This window comes from Crassostrea angulata, chromosome 10 (assembly GCF_025612915.1).
Source record: "Crassostrea angulata isolate pt1a10 chromosome 10, ASM2561291v2, whole genome shotgun sequence".
Classification (NCBI taxonomy): Eukaryota; Metazoa; Mollusca; class Bivalvia; order Ostreida; family Ostreidae; genus Magallana; species Magallana angulata.
In genome coordinates this window covers 11,767,838-11,789,179 of record NC_069120.1, presented here as the reverse complement: position 1 = coordinate 11,789,179, position 21,342 = coordinate 11,767,838, and the positions used below count along the sequence as shown (strand labels likewise).

At 33.9% G+C, this 21,342-nt stretch overlaps 1 protein-coding gene across 2 annotated transcripts in view; it reads right to left on the bottom strand.

Moving 5' to 3' along the window:
* Window positions 1-19,204, bottom strand: part of LOC128166104 (dual 3',5'-cyclic-AMP and -GMP phosphodiesterase 11-like) — a 34,879-nt gene extending 15,675 nt beyond the window's left edge. Inside the window, exons 1-5 of one of the 2 annotated variants that reach the window (XM_052831041.1) lie at window positions 17,354-19,204; window positions 5,963-6,124; window positions 3,517-3,606; window positions 2,617-2,754; window positions 1,918-1,947 (exon numbers count right to left, since the gene is read on the bottom strand). In XM_052831041.1, the coding sequence (XP_052687001.1) occupies window positions 1,918-1,947; window positions 2,617-2,754; window positions 3,517-3,606; window positions 5,963-6,124; window positions 17,354-18,070 (1,137 nt within the window). In that variant the 5' untranslated portion in view covers window positions 18,071-19,204. The remainder of the gene's footprint in view (window positions 1-1,917; window positions 1,948-2,616; window positions 2,755-3,516; window positions 3,607-5,962; window positions 6,125-17,353) is intronic. The other variant, XM_052831042.1, reaches the window with a different exon arrangement.
* Window positions 19,205-21,342: the final 2,138 nt, after the last annotated feature.

The following is a 21,342-nucleotide window of genomic DNA, read 5'->3' as shown; positions in this document are numbered from 1 at the left end:
ATAATTTAATGAAAGAAAAAGAGAGCAAGCTCACATACCCCATTCTCCCCCATTACTTGACAATGGTACACATAATGAATGGCAAGGTATGCTTTAATGCAAAAAAATAAAATAATAAAGAGTATAACTTGCAAAAAACTTCCTGTAAATATGTACATTCATTCCTCTGTTTTTAACAACTAAAAAAAGTTCCTAGTCAAAATTAGAAAAAAATAATGGAATAATGCACATCTACACATTGTGTCCTTAATGCGTACAAAGTTTCCCAAAAAACCATGCAGCGGTTTAAGAGGAATTGCGCTTAATAAAGAAATTGAAATTTTCTGGTAATGTGCACATCTACACATTGTGTCCCAAATGCCTTCAAAGTTTAAATAAATTCTGTGCAGCGTACGGTAAAAGAGGAGTTGCGCTTGCTAAAAAACAGGACTGACGTTAGCCCTAACCCTGATTCACAAATTAATTTATGTGCATCTACCTGTCTTGATTATAAATAATTTGATTAATGATGTATCTTTGCTGATTTAGTTGGACTTGCTAGAAAATAAAATGAAATACCGGGTATATCATAGTCAATTCATACTTTTCCTTTATATAACCTAAAGACATATAAATGTAGCAGATATAATTAAGTGCTAGGTTTATGAAAGACAGAAAGTTATTCAGGGTTTAGGCATGCCTAGCATTTGTTATGTTTAATGACACATGTTGGTCACTGTCAGAAATCTCTTTTTTCCCCAAACATTGTACATCCTAAGTATTAAGCAAAATTAAGTGTGTAGAGCAATGACACAGTATTAATAGGTGTTTCTTGATTACATTAAATACCAAATGGGGTGCATTTTTTAAGTTCTTGTCTGCACTTGTGATAGGTTTTGGAATGAATCAAGTGAAAAAGATAACATAAAAAAATTGTCATTTGTGAAAAAGACAATGAAAATAAGTTTAAGAATAATTTAGTTTTATCATTATCCATATTTGTAGAGAGCAATAGAGAGATTATGGTACAATATTGAATAAATAGGTAGATGTTATCTCAAACTAGAAGGCCTACAGACCACATTGCTCACCTGGTAAGTGCTAACAAACATTAAACAAGTATGTAGTTATGAATGTTGGACAAAACTTTTTTCATAGATTGTGACCTTTTTCTGGTTTTAGCTTGCATTAATCAAATACAGCATATATTTTTTTAAAGTTTATTTTTCACAATTGCAATCTATGTCAGTATATTGACATGGACTTTTCAGTGCATCAAATCTTGCAGGTCATAATTAAGTTGACCTAAAAGAATATATGTACTTCTTATTTTATTAGGCAAAAATTTGGGAAGTATTTATTGATAATGATTTCATCTATCATATGAGGCATTTTACTCTTAATCAAGATTTATTTTAGACAAATTTAGATAAAAATATTGAAGGTGTGTGTAAAAATTATGCAAAACAGAAAGAACCTTCAACTGATTGAGAAATTAAGTGGGGCAGTAATTATATTGATCAGAAATACCCAACTTCAGGCACAGGTGGGCGATCTGTGAAGAAAACAGGAAGGAGTACTCAATCATGAAATATGTTAATTATTTCTGTCTAGTAGGAACACTTTGTCTAATAGTGAACCCATACAGCTATACTTCTCTATATCTAAGTTAATGTCACTTCAAATGGGAACTGTCAGGTGCTTATTATAAGGATATCAAGAAAGGGAGAGCAGAGTTTAAGTGCAGAAATATGTCATTTTTGAGGGAGAAAATCAGCTTGTTTCATTGATTAGCATAACTTGTTACAAAACATCCACTTATATTCAAACATTTACAGGCAAGAATCCCATGAAGCCTCAAAAATGACATTTCTTGAATAATTAAAAAATGCATGTGCAGGTTGAGTTAATGGTGCGAAATCTCCTTGAAATAGTCACCATGCCAAGCGGACAGTGTTTGATATTCTTCTGAAAAAGAACGAAGCATGCTTCATGTTTATATAATGTCATGACGACTGATGATTTAAGCGAGTATGTCAGAGGAAATTAGCAATTATGACAAGTGTGTCTTCTTTTGCACTAAAATCTTTGTACAACTGGATAAAAAAAACTTCTATCCAAAATTTTCTTTTCAATTTCTGTGATTACAAAGTCTAATAAAAATTACTTCTTTAAGTTTCAAATATAAATAGCACATATATAATGTCTACTATGTGATATACTGAGTGTGACAGATTTAGTATCAGAATACCTGATGTAAATCACGTACAAACAACTATTAACATTTTGTCCTAATCTGTCAAAACTGTTGTAATATAGGGCAAAAGATAAACATCTAAATTTTCTGTGATTTACCAATACTGTATTACAATCAAATTTACAAATTAAATTGAGGTGCAAAATGGAATAGGTTTAAATTGGGTTAAAAAACAGAATTTCTAAAAAAAAAAAACGAAAAAAATACATGTATTACATGGAAATATATATTTGGTAAGTAGAGTATTTTGATATAATCATGTGTCTGTGTATTGTAGATGGTGATGCTCGAGTGTGCTGGGTGTATCATATGTGCTGGTACAACATTAGGAACCCACTCTATATTTGTGACCCAGGAGTTAAACATTACACATCACTGACCTTGCAGAGGTCGTCAATAAGCATGACCTGACATCTCTGACATTGAAGAAGGGACTGAGTGTGCATCATAATCTTGTAGATCAAGTTGGCCACATTGTTCTGTTCTTCAAATATTACCCTTGCCAAGTCTAGCAAGACCTAAAATGAAAATCAATGAACAATTAAAATTCATTTCGACACAAAAAACTAGTTAACTTTCTGTTTATATATTATAATGGGCGCGCTTGATTTTACCAAAAGGTGTACATTGTGTACACTTTCGTAAATCAAGTGCAAAGGTGTAGCGTTTAGGTGAACACTTTTCTATACCGAGTCAGGGGCATGTGTTGTTGGGTGTAGCACTGAAACCAATATGGCGGACAAATGTTATGATGGAAACTTGGAAAATGATATTAAGTAATGTAACGGATTAGAAGTCGCATAAAAGTTGGCAGTTGTATGAAAGCCATTAAATTTGAAATGTGTGTTTATTTTACTGCATTTATATCACAAAAAACCTATTAATTGTCGCAGAACAGCAGATTCTTTGTTAAAACTGCACCCTTTTCCGTATATTCACTCTTAACTTCCCTACACCATGTACACTATTTCATTGAAGTGGACTTGACATACAATACAAAATTTTTACACCAGTGTATATACTGGTGTACACCAAGTTAAGCTTAATCAAGCGCGCCCAATATCAAGAATAAGATAAAGGGTCAACAAAGGACAAGATCATTGTGAAGTCATGGCTTGAAAATGACCTCACGATCCTTGAGAATTGAACAAATTTGCTTTTTATAATGGTCAAAGTTGCTCTTCAAAATTAAGAGATTCATGCAAGAAAAAATGTTTTCAAATATATATTTTTTTCATTAAACTTTCAGGTATACAGTCTTTAAGGTTAAAGAGACTCGCCTGGTTTCTTCGATTTTCTAGTAAGGATTTCTCATACAGTTGAGCATTCTTCAGCCCTATTCCACAGAATGCCATGTAATTGGAAAATATCTGTAAAGATGATAAGGTACAATCCTGTTATGGCAAGAACATTATCAAATTTCATAGATGTTTTCAAAAATGAATAAACTCACAAATAAAATGCGCACTTGCAATAATCGGCTTACGATAATAATTGTAGTTTGTAATATCAAGTAAGGCTAACAAAAGATGCATGGTTACAAAGGAAGTCATTTATGATACACATATCAATCATTTCAATGAATATAAAGTAATTAAAGACCTATTACCGGGTATATATATTTGTTCTAATCTGAATAGATTATGATATCATTATCTTTACATAACATGCAATCTAAAGAGCTAAGATTTCAAACACTTTAATTTTCAATGAGAAATGGTTCTAGATATGATAAAATGAAAAAGATCGAAGTACATTAAACGTACGTTAAAGCAAATTCTAATAAAAACAAAGGTACTAGTGACACAGAATTTCACTGAGAACATATAAAAACTAATTTCCTACTAAAATGTTCCTTGGAGCCTAAATTAACTCAGTAAGTTAATAACATGAATTGTCTAATTTCAGATACTGAGTTTTGAAAAAGTCATGTTCAACATTTCTACCTGGCGAAAGATTAGCCCTAATTGCTATTTGATCAATCTAAGACTGACAGAAACTCAGCTCTGGAACCAATATCTGCAGCTAAAGGACATCTAAAGTACAATGTAACAATCTTGAAGGAGACATAGTAATAGGGTCAGCAAAGTGTGTCATAGAGTCTTGCAGACAAAAGGACATCAAGAGGTAACACTATGTGGGCAATGATCCTCCATAAGACTGAGTCCAACAATGATTTCAACAAGCAACACAACCATCTGACACTGTTAGCTGATCCCAAGAGCAAAATCAAAAGATAATGGAGAAAAACAATCCTATCAGGCGAAGAAAACAGAGAGCAACTCTGTTTAGATATTGTGTTAACATTTACTTTTTGATTGTACAATGTATTGTATGACTGAGCTCTTGGCAATGCTTTATAAGTACTTGTACTTTATAGGTGTCAAATATAATATTGCTCTTTGGAACACCCTTTTCCCTATTACTTTTGGGTTTAATGAGAACTTTTCATTATAATTACCATTGCATGGGAAGCGTGATTTGGAGATTTTATTTAAGATCATGTAAATGAATCCTGGGACTTCTTATAAGCATTACTTAAGCCCAGAACACAATCCTCTCAGAAATGTAACACATAAGAGAAATAATGAAGATTTATTGCATGCCAAGTCTACAAAAAATGGCATCAAATTATGCAAGGTTACAGTGTTCATAGCATGAACTTTGCTTTAGATTTCTTCCTCGTTTACAAGTAAATTGTTTTGGGGGGTTTTGTGCTGTAAAACCTTGAAGCAATTCTCCTTTCAATCATGTTCACCAGCTAATCAATTATCATATTGAAGATGGCATTTTGGGCGGTTAATAGGTTTCAAATCTCTCTTTGAAAAAAATCTGAAGGGATTTGAAAAAATAATGATCAAGCCCTCTGGATAAAAATACCTAATTATAAGAAAATCAGGAATGATCTGTTAGCTAGAAGATGTAAAAGTGCAGCTTTTGGAACAATATATGGCACTTCAATATTTGGTCAATACTGCATAGTAAACTAATGACATCTTTCAATACATATATTCAAAAAATGATGATTTGAGTCATTACATGTCTATTTTTAATTCCCCCAAGAAACTTTAGGTTTATTATATATTTTATCATGAAGGCAGGCATATGGAAGAGTATTTCATTATAAATTGAGTGCAATTAATCATGCAAAGTTTTAAGTTTAGTGCTTTTAATAGCTAGGGACAATAATTAATTAAGTAGGTGTACAAACTACTAGACAAACCCATATAACTGTGCCAAGCACTGGTCTATATGCAAATTATTGAAATATTTTCTCATAAAAAAGATAACATTTTGATTAAGTGACATTTCGCATTTTTCATTAAGCTGACCTTCAGGAATATTTGTCACATGCATCTTTGACCGCGTGCACAGTTTAATTCACATTTCCTTTTTTTCACCTTATTCTGACATTTGAAAAGAATTTTCATTGGTATTGTAGATGCAATTAATTAATGGCATGTACAGGCATTTTGTAAAGATTTCATAAAAGATTCAGTCTACACACTGTATGATAAACTACAGTATCCACACACAGCACCTATCACCCTTATGACAAGCAGGTAGTCGCAAGTCCATCAAGCATTTCACTCAAGCTATGATATGGTTTGCAGATTTCACAAATGTGCTTTTCTTTTACCATCTGAGCTGAATTAAATTTATGGCAAATGGGAACATGTGAAACAATCATTATCATAATGAATAAATTTAAATAAACACGTTTACCTTCTCATCATGCAGATTAAAAGGTTCATCTTTGCAGTTGGTTCTGTTGATAGCCTGAGCCACGCCTATGACTACCCCATCACAGTCTTTGATTGGTGTACTCAAAATGCTGTGAGTCCTATATCCCATTTGCAAGTCAATTTCATTATTAAACCTTGGATCCTGTGAAAAGCAAAACAATCTATTAGTGTACATGTATTAAAATACAGATTAATACATATACAACATACAAGACACAATCTTAACAGTATTTTGGCCGTGTTTATGATTTTATTAAATCATTATATAATAGTGTGATTATCTGAACACAAAATTGAATTAGTAACCTAAACTTAAACTATGTCTCTAAAAAATTAGATGCTGGAACAATAAATTAATATTAATACATGTATTTAAGAATTGAATTACATGTCCATATACAGTCAAACTTCGTTATCTCGAACAAGATGGGACTGTTTAAAAACTTTGAGATATCTGAGTATTCGAGATTGAGGGTGAAATACTTAAAAAATAAGTGGATGGGACTTACAAATCACTTCGACGTATCCATTGTATTCGAGATATCAGTGTTCTAGATATCGAAGTTCAACTGTATTCTTAAATAGTATAAAACAATTTATTCCACTAAACTTGATCCCTGTTGGACCCCGATATCAAATTGTTTGTAAGAGAATATGCATCATTTATCAAGATTGTGCATTGATTAGTGATAATACTATCACATCAACTGTCATTTTATAAACACACAACTCATACATATATGAATAAGATGGACAATTATTCAAAAAAACATCCTAATGTCGGTTACTGGACCATGAATAATCATGACATTCTGCCATTCTGTTGGAATCGGAGTATTGGGCACAGAGGTATTAATTTCATGAGACATAATGACTGAATGTGTGATTTTTCTTTGGACAGTCACTAATTTGAGACGACATTTTCCGGCAACAGTTGTCACTTCCACATTCAAGAGCCAAATGTCCTCCTCATCCATTCACAGTCTCTTTGTCTCTTAAGCTCGCCAGAGTAGATAAATACAAGGCTAATGCATCTAGGAGAACATCCACAGTGACACTTGGATTGCCATATTATATTTATACTGATCTTCATCACTCCATCATGCTAGGCTCTCTTTTATGTAAAATGCATTATGCACCACTTGAATCCTATTGCAGAACCCATGTCTAGTTTAGAGCAAAACCAATAACCCAATTGATTTTCATGTTTTAACACTTGGTATATATGCTGAGTTCCTTTTAATGGATTTGTCAAGTTTCCTTCTATAGAAAGATTTTTATGTAAATGTCGCACATTTAAGTTTGATAAGATTAAAATTCAAATATCAGTGCCAAATTTTTTTTAAAATAAAAAAGCAAACTCCTCTCCCTCTGTGTAACATTTCAATTTGTAAACGAGAGCAATAGTTTGAAGAATTCCTACAATCTAGAAGTCCTTCTATTCATAAGCAAAAGTGAGATATGAGTTTTCATTATGTATTAATTCTGTTACTGTTGCAGAAAATAGTAAAGACATCAATAGTGCATTCATACACTTCACTTTCCTTGTTACTACCACACGTACAATCATTTTTAAGCTGAAGTTCTGTGTACCATTTGCAGTGTGCAGGTACATAAAAGCAAGTGTACTTGTCTGCCTGTCAGAGCAGAAGAGAAACTAAAGCAGGTTGTCACTCTAAAGATCACATTACCGGCAAAGGTGACACATTTTTACCAGAGTCTGGCAAAATTCTATTTATCTTAATCTTCCTTTGTTCAAACATATCTATACATATTCATTAGATACCAAATTGTTGGGTAGTAAATTGAAGAAAAAAACCTTGCTATAACCAAAGGCAAAATGAATGTATCTATATACTCAGTTTCTACCAACATTTTAAGGGGAGTTCCTTGTTTACAAAATACAAATACTGATATTCATGTTTGAATGACCAAAGATATTGAAATACAGTTGTACTTTGATATCTTGAACACTGATACCTTGAATACAATGGATATGTCGAAGTAATTTGTAAGTCCAAACAACTTATTTTTTAAGTATTTTATCCTCGATATCTCGAATACTCAGATATCTCGAAGTTTTTAAACAGTCCCATCTAGTTCGAGATAATGAAGTTTGATTGTATTAGTCAATGTTAAAATGTATATCTCTTTCTGAAGGAGATGTTGTTTTTTATATAGTAATCCCAGCACACACCTGTCCTATTCTAAGTAATGAAAATCAAAATTTGAATAGAATCATATTATGTAACATGTATGGGTACAATGAAGATGCCCCACCCATATCTACAACTGGTCTGATTATTTTTTTAGCATTGTGATATGGCATGCACTTACTAGTATATACACCGGTATAGTACAAACAACCCTTACTTTCCAACTAAGTGCAAAAGCTATTATAACTTAGATTCTTTGCTGAATTTTCCATTGGTTTCAAATATAACAGTTTGTAAACTTTAAAAAACATTTCACTGAATCAGATAATGTATTGAGCGAGGCATCTCACCTCCTGTCAAGTAGTACAGTGTATTATCATCTGTATAAGGCAGCCTTTAAATCTATATGATATTTAAAGGTAAAACATATCTTAACATAATAATCAATTTTTTAACCAATTTTTTCCCCCATAGAATTATTGTCTTCTTAAGCAAACTATTACCGGTAAATTGGAAAAGATCTTCATTATAACCTGCGGGAGTGCAGTCCTTTTATACTTCTGTAGGACCTGGTTGCACTTCTTCCCCATTAAAACTACCTTGATCCTGGGATATAGATCCCGTAAGTGACCAAATCTGTCATCAGCTTTATCAGGCCTGTAACCTCCTTACCCACAGGATTCCTAAATCATTCCCCAAGAGTCAAGAGCCTGTGACCAGTTAGATTGATTTAACTGATATATGGACCACTTATCAAGAAATCAAAGATAAGGAGACTCCTTCTCTCCCTTAAAAAATGCACCTGGATATCTTAATATGCTTCTTTCAAACTAAGTACTGATTTATCAGTTGGAGTAGGACTTTGGTTTATTTTCTTTACTTTTAGATGTGTATATCAAAGAGAATGAGACCAAAGTAAATGAAGTCTACATCAAACTAGAGGATAACATGTTACTGGTAGATGCATGTCATGCACAGACATAATTATGCTGCATGCATGACGGAGCTAGTGCACCTTCCCATTCAACATGCATCATTTCCAAGAGATATTCATCCAGACAGCAATTAATGCATCACCATCAATTTCTCATATAATCATAATCATATCTCAATTTTCCACTTTTCAAAAGTACAAAGATATTCCACAAAGCTGGTGAAATGTTTGTTAAAAGTGCAATAATGAAACAGTTCTCTGGCTTGCATGGGTAATGATGCTGATGCACCAGTGAGCTGCTAATATTATTAAGTGCAAAGCTTTGGTTGCAAATATTCAGGAATTAAGAAAAATGTATTGAATAATGACTCTCTTATTATAATATAATCGTTTGGAGTCCAAGAGCTTTAAAAGAGATCGGTTGAGTCAACTTGTCCAGGAAGGAGCCCAAACCACAGAATCTTGCCATGTCCCACTTTACACAAAACAAGTCATGTACTTCTGACAAATATCAACTTACTACACTCAGCAACTCTTATTTAGCATTCTATGATTTTATTTATTACATGAATATTTGTTGATCAATCATTTATCTTTTTTTCTGATGTCTTAATTCAAACATGACAAATATGAATAAATTTCTTTCATTACACTGCTGACGTACATACAACTTATAAATTGAATTGAAGATCTAGTTTTAGAACTCTTATAAAGGGGTGTGTCTGAATATTTAATCCCATCATTACAATTTTCACTGTGGTGTTCCCATCAAAAGAGTGTTTTCTTTTCACAAAAAAAATGATAATCTCAGCAGGATTGGAATCAAAGATAACGACAAGTTTTAATCCTGATTTCCCATCACTAATACTCTCGTCTTATTTTTTGCATTTTGTGAAAGCCCTCTCTGAAGTCTGCTATGTTCATCAAATGATGGGTGAACTTTTTACCTCAATAGTAATGGCACTTTTGGATGGATATATATTAATATGAAAGTTCCTTATCTATCCATTGAAGTCTTCAATGTGATATATTAAACTTTCATAATGTTCCCTATATCAGACATTTAAATGAAACATTTTCACCCTCAAGATCACTTGGTACAACGCCCATTTTGTATCTATCTTAGCATTCCCTATACTGATCTGGTCGTATGATTTTAGCAAAATGCACATTTTCCACCATCCGTAAGAATTCTAGTAGATGATGTTTTAAGTACAATTCTGTGAATGACTCATCATGGAAAGCACTGATTTTGTGAAGATATATTGCTTTTAAGACCAATTACCAGTACAGGGGATCTTCTTGCATCATTAGAGTATTAAACTAGCTATTATTTACATCTTAAATGAAAACCTGCTACAAGACTGGTGTCTCTACAGGATGCTTGTCTGCTAGAATGCAAGATTATCACATCTTATTAATATTTCAAGCTGATCGTATGAAGATCCGTAATGAAAACTCTTGAATATATTGGTTAGTTTGATAAAATGAACTGACATTTGCATTTTGATAACGCCGCGGAATAAAACATTGGTATGCGATTCCGGTAACACTATCACAATGCAGCACCAGAGTTTCATTCTTGGGTTTTTACCGGATTTCCCGCTGGAATTACTGTAAAGCTATATTAATTTGATTAAAGCTGATTTGCAATTATAAAGATAGGAGCTTCTACAGCCTCAGCATAATAAAGACAGACTTTTATTGATCTAGGGGACACCATTTCACAATCTGTCTGCTTCACCAAGTCAATATCGAATCGCAGCCCACAGGAAAAGTGACACAGATGTTATCTATATTGCGTTTTAGCTGATCTAATGGGGACAAATTGTATTATATACATAGACACAGTAGTAATTATTTTCTCCCATTATGATTTGTTCTTTAAAATTGGTATACATACAGCTGTATCATGTATGAGCAGACATGCAGGGACAAGATGCAAGTACGAGTATAATGAAATGGTCATTTGAGTAGACACATTGTACCAATTAGAGACCGTAATACTATCATTGCTTAGTTACTGTTGAAGCATGTCACAATACAATTACTGTATACAGGGAAATATTCATCCCCGTTTTATTTTCACCCCTTTCGCCCTCGTTATCAGAGACAAATTAAAGACTGGGCAAATTCTATGTTGCAAATAATATCTTTGTTAACACAACTATGTTACATCTGGGCGAATTCAAGACAGGGCGAAACCACTTGCAAGTGAGATAGGGCGAAAATTACACAGGGCAAAAATAACCCTGTATACAGTACATAGTTGAGGTGATTCTACAAACAATTGAACATTGTATTATAACACTAGTTGAAAACCCCATTACAAGCCTCTAGCGGCTCAAGTTTAAGCTATGAATGTTCGCATTTGGCTTGTAATGAAATGGTTACTGGTTTGAATCCAGCAGTTGGTACTTGTTGTTGCAAGCAGTCTTTTTAAACAAACTTTTTACTTGCATATTCTGCACTGTAGACCTCAAAGTAAAAATAAGAACAATTTTGATAAAAGAACTGTCCTACCTAGTGAATTAATTAGCATTCCCTTCCACAAGAGTTGAGAGAGAGAGAGAGAGAGAGAGAGAGAGAGAGAGAGAGAGAGAGAGAGAGAGAGAGCACCAAAGAAGCTGGAAACGAACACTTAGAATTACAACCTTATGCCTTCATTAGAAGTAATATAGTCCTCAAATATTAGCCTTTTGTTTATAACAAAAATCAATGAAACCAAACTGTAACAACACACAATTTCTAGAATCAACTGTTTAAGACAATTTCGTATATTTCAATTTTCATGGGCTTATTCAAAAAAATATTTACCAGTACTTACATTTAAACATATTTATATCAAATTGAATCTTACAAAATGTTACATATCTTAATTGACTGCTAATTCATATATGTACAAAAAATTCTATGACCCAGGTACATTTGACTAATTTGAATCATTTTTTTTTCATGTTTTTTTTTTTTTTTTTTTACCCGTATACTGTTTACAGGGAAATTACTGCCCCCGTTTTATAACTTTTATTTTCGCCCTTTTTACCCTCATTGTCAGCAGGCAAACTGAAGACTAAGCAAATCCCACTGTCTAAAATTATCTCTCTTTAAGGTCAGACGACACGTTCCTCTAGCATCTTTTTTGTATCTCCTTGTAATAAAGAGTTCCAATAAAAATTATTAATGTTTATATTAATTTTCAAAATGATTCAAATTTACCTGTAATTGAATATATGCCTAGATGGCCGAGTGGTTAGAGCTGGGACCGCTCACTGCCAGGAGCGTAGGTTCTAGAAGTCACGAGTTCAAAGCCTGGTCCTGGCCGAGATATTGTTCTAATATAGTGATTTTCACTGAGCTGTATATTCATTTATTTTTATATCAGCAATTCAAGTGTATTTCCAAGAAGATTATATAGGAAATTGCATACTCTAGTATTTTGCAGAAATGCCTGGTAAGGTATCCTAATTTTTTGCAAGAAAGATGGTCAAAGTAGTAATAAACCATTGACAAATTCATGGAAAAAGTTATATAAAATTGAGGAACGTGTCGTCTGACCTTAAACACAACTGTGTATGGGTGAATTTAAGATGGGGCAAAATTCTTTGCAAGTGTAGAAAAGGCAGAAATATTCTAAATTGCAATATATATATATATATTTCAATACTCTTGAAAAACATTACACCTTTAAAGAGCTGAATTTATTAACTTTTCCCAAAGTTGAAGATGACAGTTTATTTGATAGATAGGTCAATTAAATGATTATAATGATAATTATACCACTGGTTTGAAATGAGTTAGAACTCCAAAGAAAAGTTCATGATGTTACCGGTAATCTTTTTCATATCAATTTATAATGTTCAATTCACTTTCATTATAACATATATGATTTAAATGTAAATGATGCAATAGAAATTTCATTTACTCAAAGTTATTGTGCATTTACACAATATAGCCTATAATTCATTATTTACTCCATCCAAAGAGTTTATATAGAAAGGTCTCTTCAATCAATCAGTCAGCTGTTAGATTTCTTCTATGACTAGAGAGACACTTTTCCTTGAAGTGATCCATGGAGATTATTTCTTTCCGTTTAACCAAGTTTGGAATTGTCAGACCGAATAAAGCCGGAGAAAAATATATCCAGCTTTAAATACCCCTGGGATGATTTAAGCCCTCACTTAGTATCGTCAGCTGCTGGACCATATTGCATTGTGGGTATTGATTTGCTGTTTGAGTGACAAACCCCTAACCAAGTGTCCGTCTCCATGGACCGTGCAATTCTTTTTCATCTGTTCTTGCCTGCCAGCTTTAAAGGCCTTGAGATCACTTTAATTTTGAATGATTTATCATTTAAGACTGACAAATATATATTCAACTTAACGGTACTATTGATTGTTCATGTCATCTAAAAATTCTAAATTTCATATGTGTATATCAAAGCTGCATCATTTTTGTATTACATCTACTACAAAAAAGATCTGGTGAGTTACAAAAAGATTGTAAAATGGACTTCAACATTTGTCATTTGCTTTCAAAATATTGGAGTTCTAGACAACAAATTTTGTCTGTAAATAAGTATGATATCAAGATTTATAGCATTTGTTCAGTAAACGTTACAAAAGACATGCTTTACAGGCTACCACCATTATCAAATGGATTTTTTCCTGTGGTAATCTATTTTTTTCCAAAATCACTTAACCTAATAATGTCATCCAATATTTTTCATCAATATTTTTTCATAAAATTTGTATTAAGGTAAGCTTTTATCATTGGCCGTGTTCAACCAGATTGCATATTCAAAGCTTAAAGCGTTAGTCACCTTCACAACTTAAAACATGACAAAGACCATAAAATCAGACTTAATCTCCTTTCTTCATTTCTTTTCTCATCAAATGAATAAAAAGAGGCCACCTAATATCATTGCCAACCAAAGATTGATGGTGTCACTTTTGCAGTAATCCCTTTCACCATGTTGTCTTGCTCTTGTCAGCAAAGTTTAACATTATCACATGTACCCACAATATAGGTACTAAAATTTGGTGATAAGTAATGTGAAAATAATCCTATGTTACCGTTCCTACAGATCAAGTTCTGTTCAGATAGAAAATTTACAGTTATAAAGTAGTAAAATAACTCAACCCAAATCACTGTAGCTAGGCAATGTTTGAACTGGTCAGATTAATGGCCAGTTCCTTGGAACATTTCCTAGCAGAAAAAATTCTCTTAAATTTTATTTCCTGATCATTACAGTGTACGTATGTTTGATTTTATGTTTCTCAACTGAAGATATCCTTGAAATACATGTCTTACAGTACACTTTGATGCAAAATTTCGTATTATCTTCCTGATTTCTGTACCTTCCAGATCTGCTTATACTTCCCGACAACACAGGAAATCTGTTATCATTTAAAACTTCCTGTCTATACAGTGATTGTACAGTTTTTAGATTGTAATCTACTGGCTTGATATCAACAAAGGTCATCAGACACAGTTAATTATGGTAATTTGCTCTATGAAATGCATGCAGTACAACAAACAATAAAATATAACAATAAAATATAACAGGAGAGGCTTATAATTGTCCTTTTACTATCTAGCTAGATGTGTGCTTTCTTTGTAGAATCCTTTCAGAAGCTGTAGCTAGTTTTATGAAGATCTCCTTCATCTTCAATTCTTTTTCATAGAACACAAACTTGAGTGATTGGAATGTAGTACATGACAGTTTAGCAAACATATTTTGGATATTGTTCAACAGCTGTCCCTTTTTCACTGAAAAGAATCAGAAATATTTTTGGAGAATTTTACCTTTATTTTCGGAGATTTTTATCTTTATTTCCCAATCAAGATTTGAAAATGAAATCAAATACTCAAAAGTTTTCATTTCCTTATCATAATATGAGATGCATCATGATTTAAATTTGCAGGAAAAACAGGATAAATATAAATAAATATGTTACTTTACTGTTAAGCCAGGGACAGATGTCCTTAAACTACTAACTAATATATGTTACAGTATAATGTCTCTGTGTTAAGCACAAGAAATTTTTTCCTGAATTTATCCACTTTAGTTCAACTATGTCATAATCATAAAATCTGTCTAAAGAAGGTCAATTACTTCAATGAATGAGACTAATAGCCATTTTATCTACCTGTCCATGGGCTGTAACGCACAAAGTGCTGTATAAGAAGAATCAAGCAGGGCTTTAAATCCTGTGCTCTAGCAGAAATGTGTATTACAAGAAGATTTCAAAACGTTAAACAACTGAAATTGTGTGAGATATCTTCATAAGCAAATATGCAGAGGAAAATCCTGAATACTTGAAAATGGATTGTTTGAGGGTCAGAAGCCCAGTGGATCTACTGTGCAAACAGTCAATGACGTTTAATATTTTCTTAGCGAAAAAGGCCCTTTCATTTAAAAATTTTATGAACACTTTACAAGCTGAAAATTAGGCCAAGGTGCCAACCCACTACCTTGTTTTACTTTTTTACCCCCGAGAAAACTATGCTTATAAATCATAGTGGAGAACTTAAACATTTATTCTAAAACTCCCGATGGCTCTTTGCAACATGTATAAGTAGATTTATCATATTTATTTAATAAAGAAAAAATGTGAAATATATCACTAGACTTTAAATAAGTTGTTACTTAAAATATGCAATATATTAATATTAGACTTTAAATAAGTTGTAAATTATTTTTTACCATTTTTACAGTCTTAGTATCAACCATTAGTTACTTCAGATAATCTGATTATCTATAATGTCAAAAAGCAATTAACATGGTTTGATTTGATATAAAAAACATTCCAACAACTATTAATCAATATTGCTAAAATATAGCCTACAACTTACATCACATATTTTGTGTGAAGTGCTACCATGAAAGAAAAACCATACACACAACTTCCATCAATATTACTCTTTGGAGAGATCTATTTATCCTAAAACAAAAGTTTCACTTCACATTGAAGTGTGGGGGATTTTGTTTATAGGTTAACCATAACACTGTTTAGTAATGCAAAAAAGGCAATCAGAAAAGCAGATGTGGGTTCAACTTACTAGTTTATCTATCAAATCCATCTGCTTGCAGCTTGTATTTAGTTAGAATCTGACAGAATAATCAAATACTGCTGAATTCACCAAAGGCAGGGTGAACTTTTTGAAGACAGCATTAGGAAGTTCTGCTCAGACAGACACACAGATGGCTAAACATACACCATATGAAGTTTTTAAATAGTGCAGGCATTACTTCATTTCTCTAGGGGGAAACTGTAAACGCATCAATTTCTATAAATGTCCAATAAGGACAGGAGAAATTATTCTTTACACTAAAAAGAAGAAACGTTTGTACATGGCGATTGCAACTTAGTCTAAATTGTGAGCATTGGCTCCCCCAATCTTTGCCAATTGATGGGAAATAAATGGTCATCTTTTCGCAATATATCAAGCATTTGCTGACATGAACAAATTAAAAACGAACCGCAAAATAAATCCAATTTCTTCGTCCATCGCATTGACCATTAGGTTACGTTTAGTCGGTTGTAAGCGAGGATAACGTTCACATAACTTTACGGTAAAATTAGTTTTCTTACAGACTGGCATTTACTGTTTTACCCGTGGATTTGGTAATCGAGACGTCTTATCAGATTTTCGGAGTGTAGAAGTGATAAGTTTTTCGATAACAAGATCCCAAGGTTAACTGGCTTTATTTCGGCCTTCAATGAACCGAGCATTTTATGACGTCAATCGGTGCCCTGTTGTAATTTTCTTTCGCAACTTTACACAATTAAAGAGGAAATTGCTGACAGAAACGAGTTAAAGGTTTAAAACTTCCGCAAAAATTCCACCTACTGTACAAAGAGGCGCTTTCTATTTGGAGCTACCCATTTTATGAGCAAGCACGTGGTTTTCGCTTCCAACCCACCACTACGGATGGGCAAGTGAAAAAAAATCAGAGAAAACGACCCATGCAAGATTTGTCAATTAAAGGTAGAAACATGACTTATCCATTTACGCACGTTTATAATTTGTCATTAAAATAATTCATGGTTGGTAATTATACTTTATCGTACATGAATCGCCGTTTGCATTATATTGTTTTCTAGTGACCTTCCTATAAAATACTTTGCACGAAATTCATATTTTTGTGCAGGTCATTAATTTCTGCACGTCGCCAAGCAGAAAGGTATTATTTTAGATGTCAGATATAAAGTACCAACATCTTGTTTTCCTACACAATATTGCGTAGTTTCCACAGAACTGCAGACGATAAAATTACCTTGTACGCATCCGGAATGTTCAACAGTTCTCCCGTCTGCGCTACGTGACCTATGATTCCCGTCCCCCAGGGGATTCTAATCGCCTCCCTGTTTTCACACACTTCTTCCAAAGTTGTATCAGCACTGACGTCGAAGAGTTTGGCCTCCAAGAAACGATCCTCATCCTCCCGCCCGTGCACCAAAAACAACGAACACCTGTCTGCATTGAGTAAAATACACACGTTCTGTAATATCTTATGACACAGACTGTTGACATCTAGTTCATTACAAATGTCAATTACTAATTCATACATAAGTTCTTTTTCGTCTAAAGTTTTCAGTTCTGTTCTTGGGCGTCGGTGGAATTTGCTTGAGACCGACGTCTGTGACGTCGACGGTCCGAGAAACGTCCGAGCGCCGTCCACCGTCGATACGATGGGATTCAACGTATCCCCGCGGTCAAACTCCTGCGCCGAGATTTTCCGCACGGGAGTGTTAGTGCCAGAATTATTTCTAGAGTTGGAGCCGCTGGAATTGCTGGTTTCTGGTTGTTTGAAGTTCGGACTGTGCGACAGAGCCTGGGCAAGCAGCCACCCGTCCACCATGGTTCTTTTGGCCTTCCTGGCAAAGTAATCGTGCGTAAACTCTGGGTGGTCGTCCAGCCATTTCTCCATCCTTTCATACTCCTCGTTGCGTTCGGTTGCACCGGCTCTTCCCGTCTGTTCCTCTCCCGACATCTTGGGCGAACGTTTGGAACGCCTTTGCCTACATGAAGACGACCTCGGGAAGAGACGGGACGTAATGGTTTCGCGGAGCGAATCCAGTTTGCCGGTACCGAAAGCTGTTGCTTTCCTATATAACTTTTCCAGTTCAATGAATAGATGTCCCGTGTGTAAATATGATTAAACCTGCTACGTAAATATTTTCATTACATTTATGTTTCCTGTTTAAAGCGCTCGTCCTGTAATAGTTAAGAGCAAAACTACCATCACACTATATAGTATTCTTTTTTAAATGCAATAGCTCGCAAATCGAATGAGTAACGTCAAATTCCTTCTATTGGTCCATGTGATCGGAAAGACGAAAAACCAATTTGGAATGTTTACACATAATCCATCAGTCACGAATTAGCGTACACATCTAATTGCACCTTGCATTGAGAAAACGCGTTTACCTGACATAGCTTACATTTCACAAATTGGAAAATGCGAGATCCCAATATAGCACGGCCGTACGCCTTCACTGATATGTTTCGACGTTTTTGGTTGGTGAAGAACGTACCATCGTCACTGCAGGTGAGAGGTTACAACGTGGGGGATGTATACATAATAAATATAGAACTGTTCAACTTGAAAACTATTTGATAATAGTTTTATCACAGAATCTACGACCCCTTAATCTGGAGAGATTTAATATCTAATACAGTACCCAAGAAGAAAACTCAGCGCTCGGCATGCTTCGGTCCTCATCGAATTTCTGCTAGTCTGTGGTCTCCTTTATTCCACCTGTGATAATCAAGTATTCACGACCAAAAGCACAAAACCTCGTCAGAAGTGAAGTCATTTTAGCTAGTGTTACACATCAAGGTTTTTATGGTCTTAAAGGCATTTGTGCCATTGTCACAGTCTAATCCAGAGCCAGTCACCTTAAATGTAGGTAAACAATTTCTGTATCGATTCATCAGACGACGTTATAATTCCCATATTCGATGAATGACCGTGAAAGATATGTGGCGAGAGTAGCGTATGAAACAGCTGATGAGGCCTTCTGCAGATGACCAGTGGCTGTAAGCCGCCGTTGCGAGATACAAATATTTGAAGAAACCAGAGCGCAAAAGGTTCAATGAAGACGAACGTCGACCAACTGTTCAAAATAAAAAAAAAACCTCGTAAACACGAGAGAGGGAGAGAAAAAGATCTGATACCAACCAGAAGTGTGTATAATATTTATAACTTCCCATACTTGAGTTATCAAGATCTTATTTATCAAACAGCTGTACTTTGTCAGTGAATTGAATTTGACAATATACAAAGCGACGAGTGTTGCTATACGCATGTAGTAGGTAATCATGTTTATATATTCCAATAAAATATGTTCCCCCGTTTTCCTTTCCCTCGTTAAGCGATATCCTTCGATTACTCATTAGCTTTTTTTCCCCTTAGATAATTTTGAAATCTTCCCTCATTAATTAAACGAATACGGACTCTGATTGTCAATGAGGACGGTAAAAAACATAAGTCTCAAATGAATGTGATTTTTGTAACAAAACCAGATATATTATGATGCATTAGGTATGAAACAGGTATTACTTTAACACTTAAAAGCCAGATAATACTTTGACGTAATACTTGTATTACTCGACAATTTTCTCGCCTTAGATATGAAAACCAGTCGCCATAATACTCTTAAAAATTAGGTGTGTCATTGTAAGATGCTCACAATTTCGGAATTTTGACCCAAGAAATCGATTGTTCCGAGGAAAAAAAATCAACATAAGCCTGAGCATTGGTTCACGGCGCTTATTTCCAACATTTATCAACTTAAGCATAAAGATGGTCTTCGATAACATTTGATTTTTTGTATTTTTTGATTGGTGTACATTTATTTACATTGTATACATCTATGAATATAAAAAATAACCTTACAACCATGATTATAAGTATTCATACTGAGATGGACGGACTGTTACCAGAAATGATTCTTATGATATCATCTACAAATTATAAGATGCTTTAGCCCACCTTATTTGCTTAAATTTGAAAAAGACAATGTCCAGTTAACGTTATTACACATTTCGTCATTCAGCAGAACAAAGTACTACAGAATTGTAAGCAAGCACAGTTTGGAACATGAATATTTAGGTCGAAGAATCTTTAAAACGTCAATCCTAAACTGAACCTACAAAACAGTACAGTTCACAGGAGAAAAATGTTGAAAGAGGACTTATCGTGAACAATTACAAAAAAGCTTGAGCTCATATTTTGTCCTTTCATATTTTTTGTAATAAAAATATTTCCTTCCATTAGTCATTGTGTTGAATTATTTTTTCAACGGATATGAAGAATAAATCATGTCGTTTAAATAATGGGCCGCGACGACTAGTGATAGAATCCGTGCCCCCGTTCCGTGGATTGTTTGTCAGTGGCCAGTTCTTCACAACTACTCACATTAGTGCCTCAGGTATCGCTGTATTCAGGTGAGATATAGATAATGGCAATAATACACGGTCTATAAGTTGTTAATTCATGTTGTTGTGAAAAAAGAAACAAACATGACCTGAATCTCCCGATTCTGACACTGCTTTATCGAGAAAAAAATCATTATTCTTGACACTTTATTATTTATAATTTATTCATATAAAATTAGTCAAACGTTATGCAATTTGAGATTGTGTATGTATTTTAAATGGCATAATTGCATTTATATACCAGTATAGTTTATATATGTAAGATTAATTAATGATTCATCATTTTTCGTGAAAGATTCATTAAAATGTGGAAAAAAATATTTGAAATTTGTCATCAAACAATACATTAGAGAGTGTCCGTGCGGTTGGTGGCACAGGGAAACCATTTCAAACAAACAGTTGCGTGGGATCGGTATAAATAGTGTACTGCATATTATCGTTGCATTAATACAAAACAAACAAGTTAAAAAAAATAAAACACCCACGTTTAATAGAATAAATTATGCATACAATTTCAAAAATGTAAGTAGATAATTCACCAAAGTCCGGCGTTGCATGTTTGTTTGTTGGTCGCACTCTGCCCAGCGTTATTGTTGCATTACTTCATAGATACATACTGTATTTTACTTGCTACTCCTTAAACTTTGTGCAGTTGCGTCGTACTACTCAACGCAACTCGTCCAACGTTGCTGTCGAAGTTATTCAGTGCATGCTCAACGCTTTCCCAGTTGCCATTAATGTGATTGACGCAATCACACGCTAGAGTGCTCGAAGCCATCCCAGTGCTTGATTCGATTCCTACAACCTCGTAGCAACGTATCT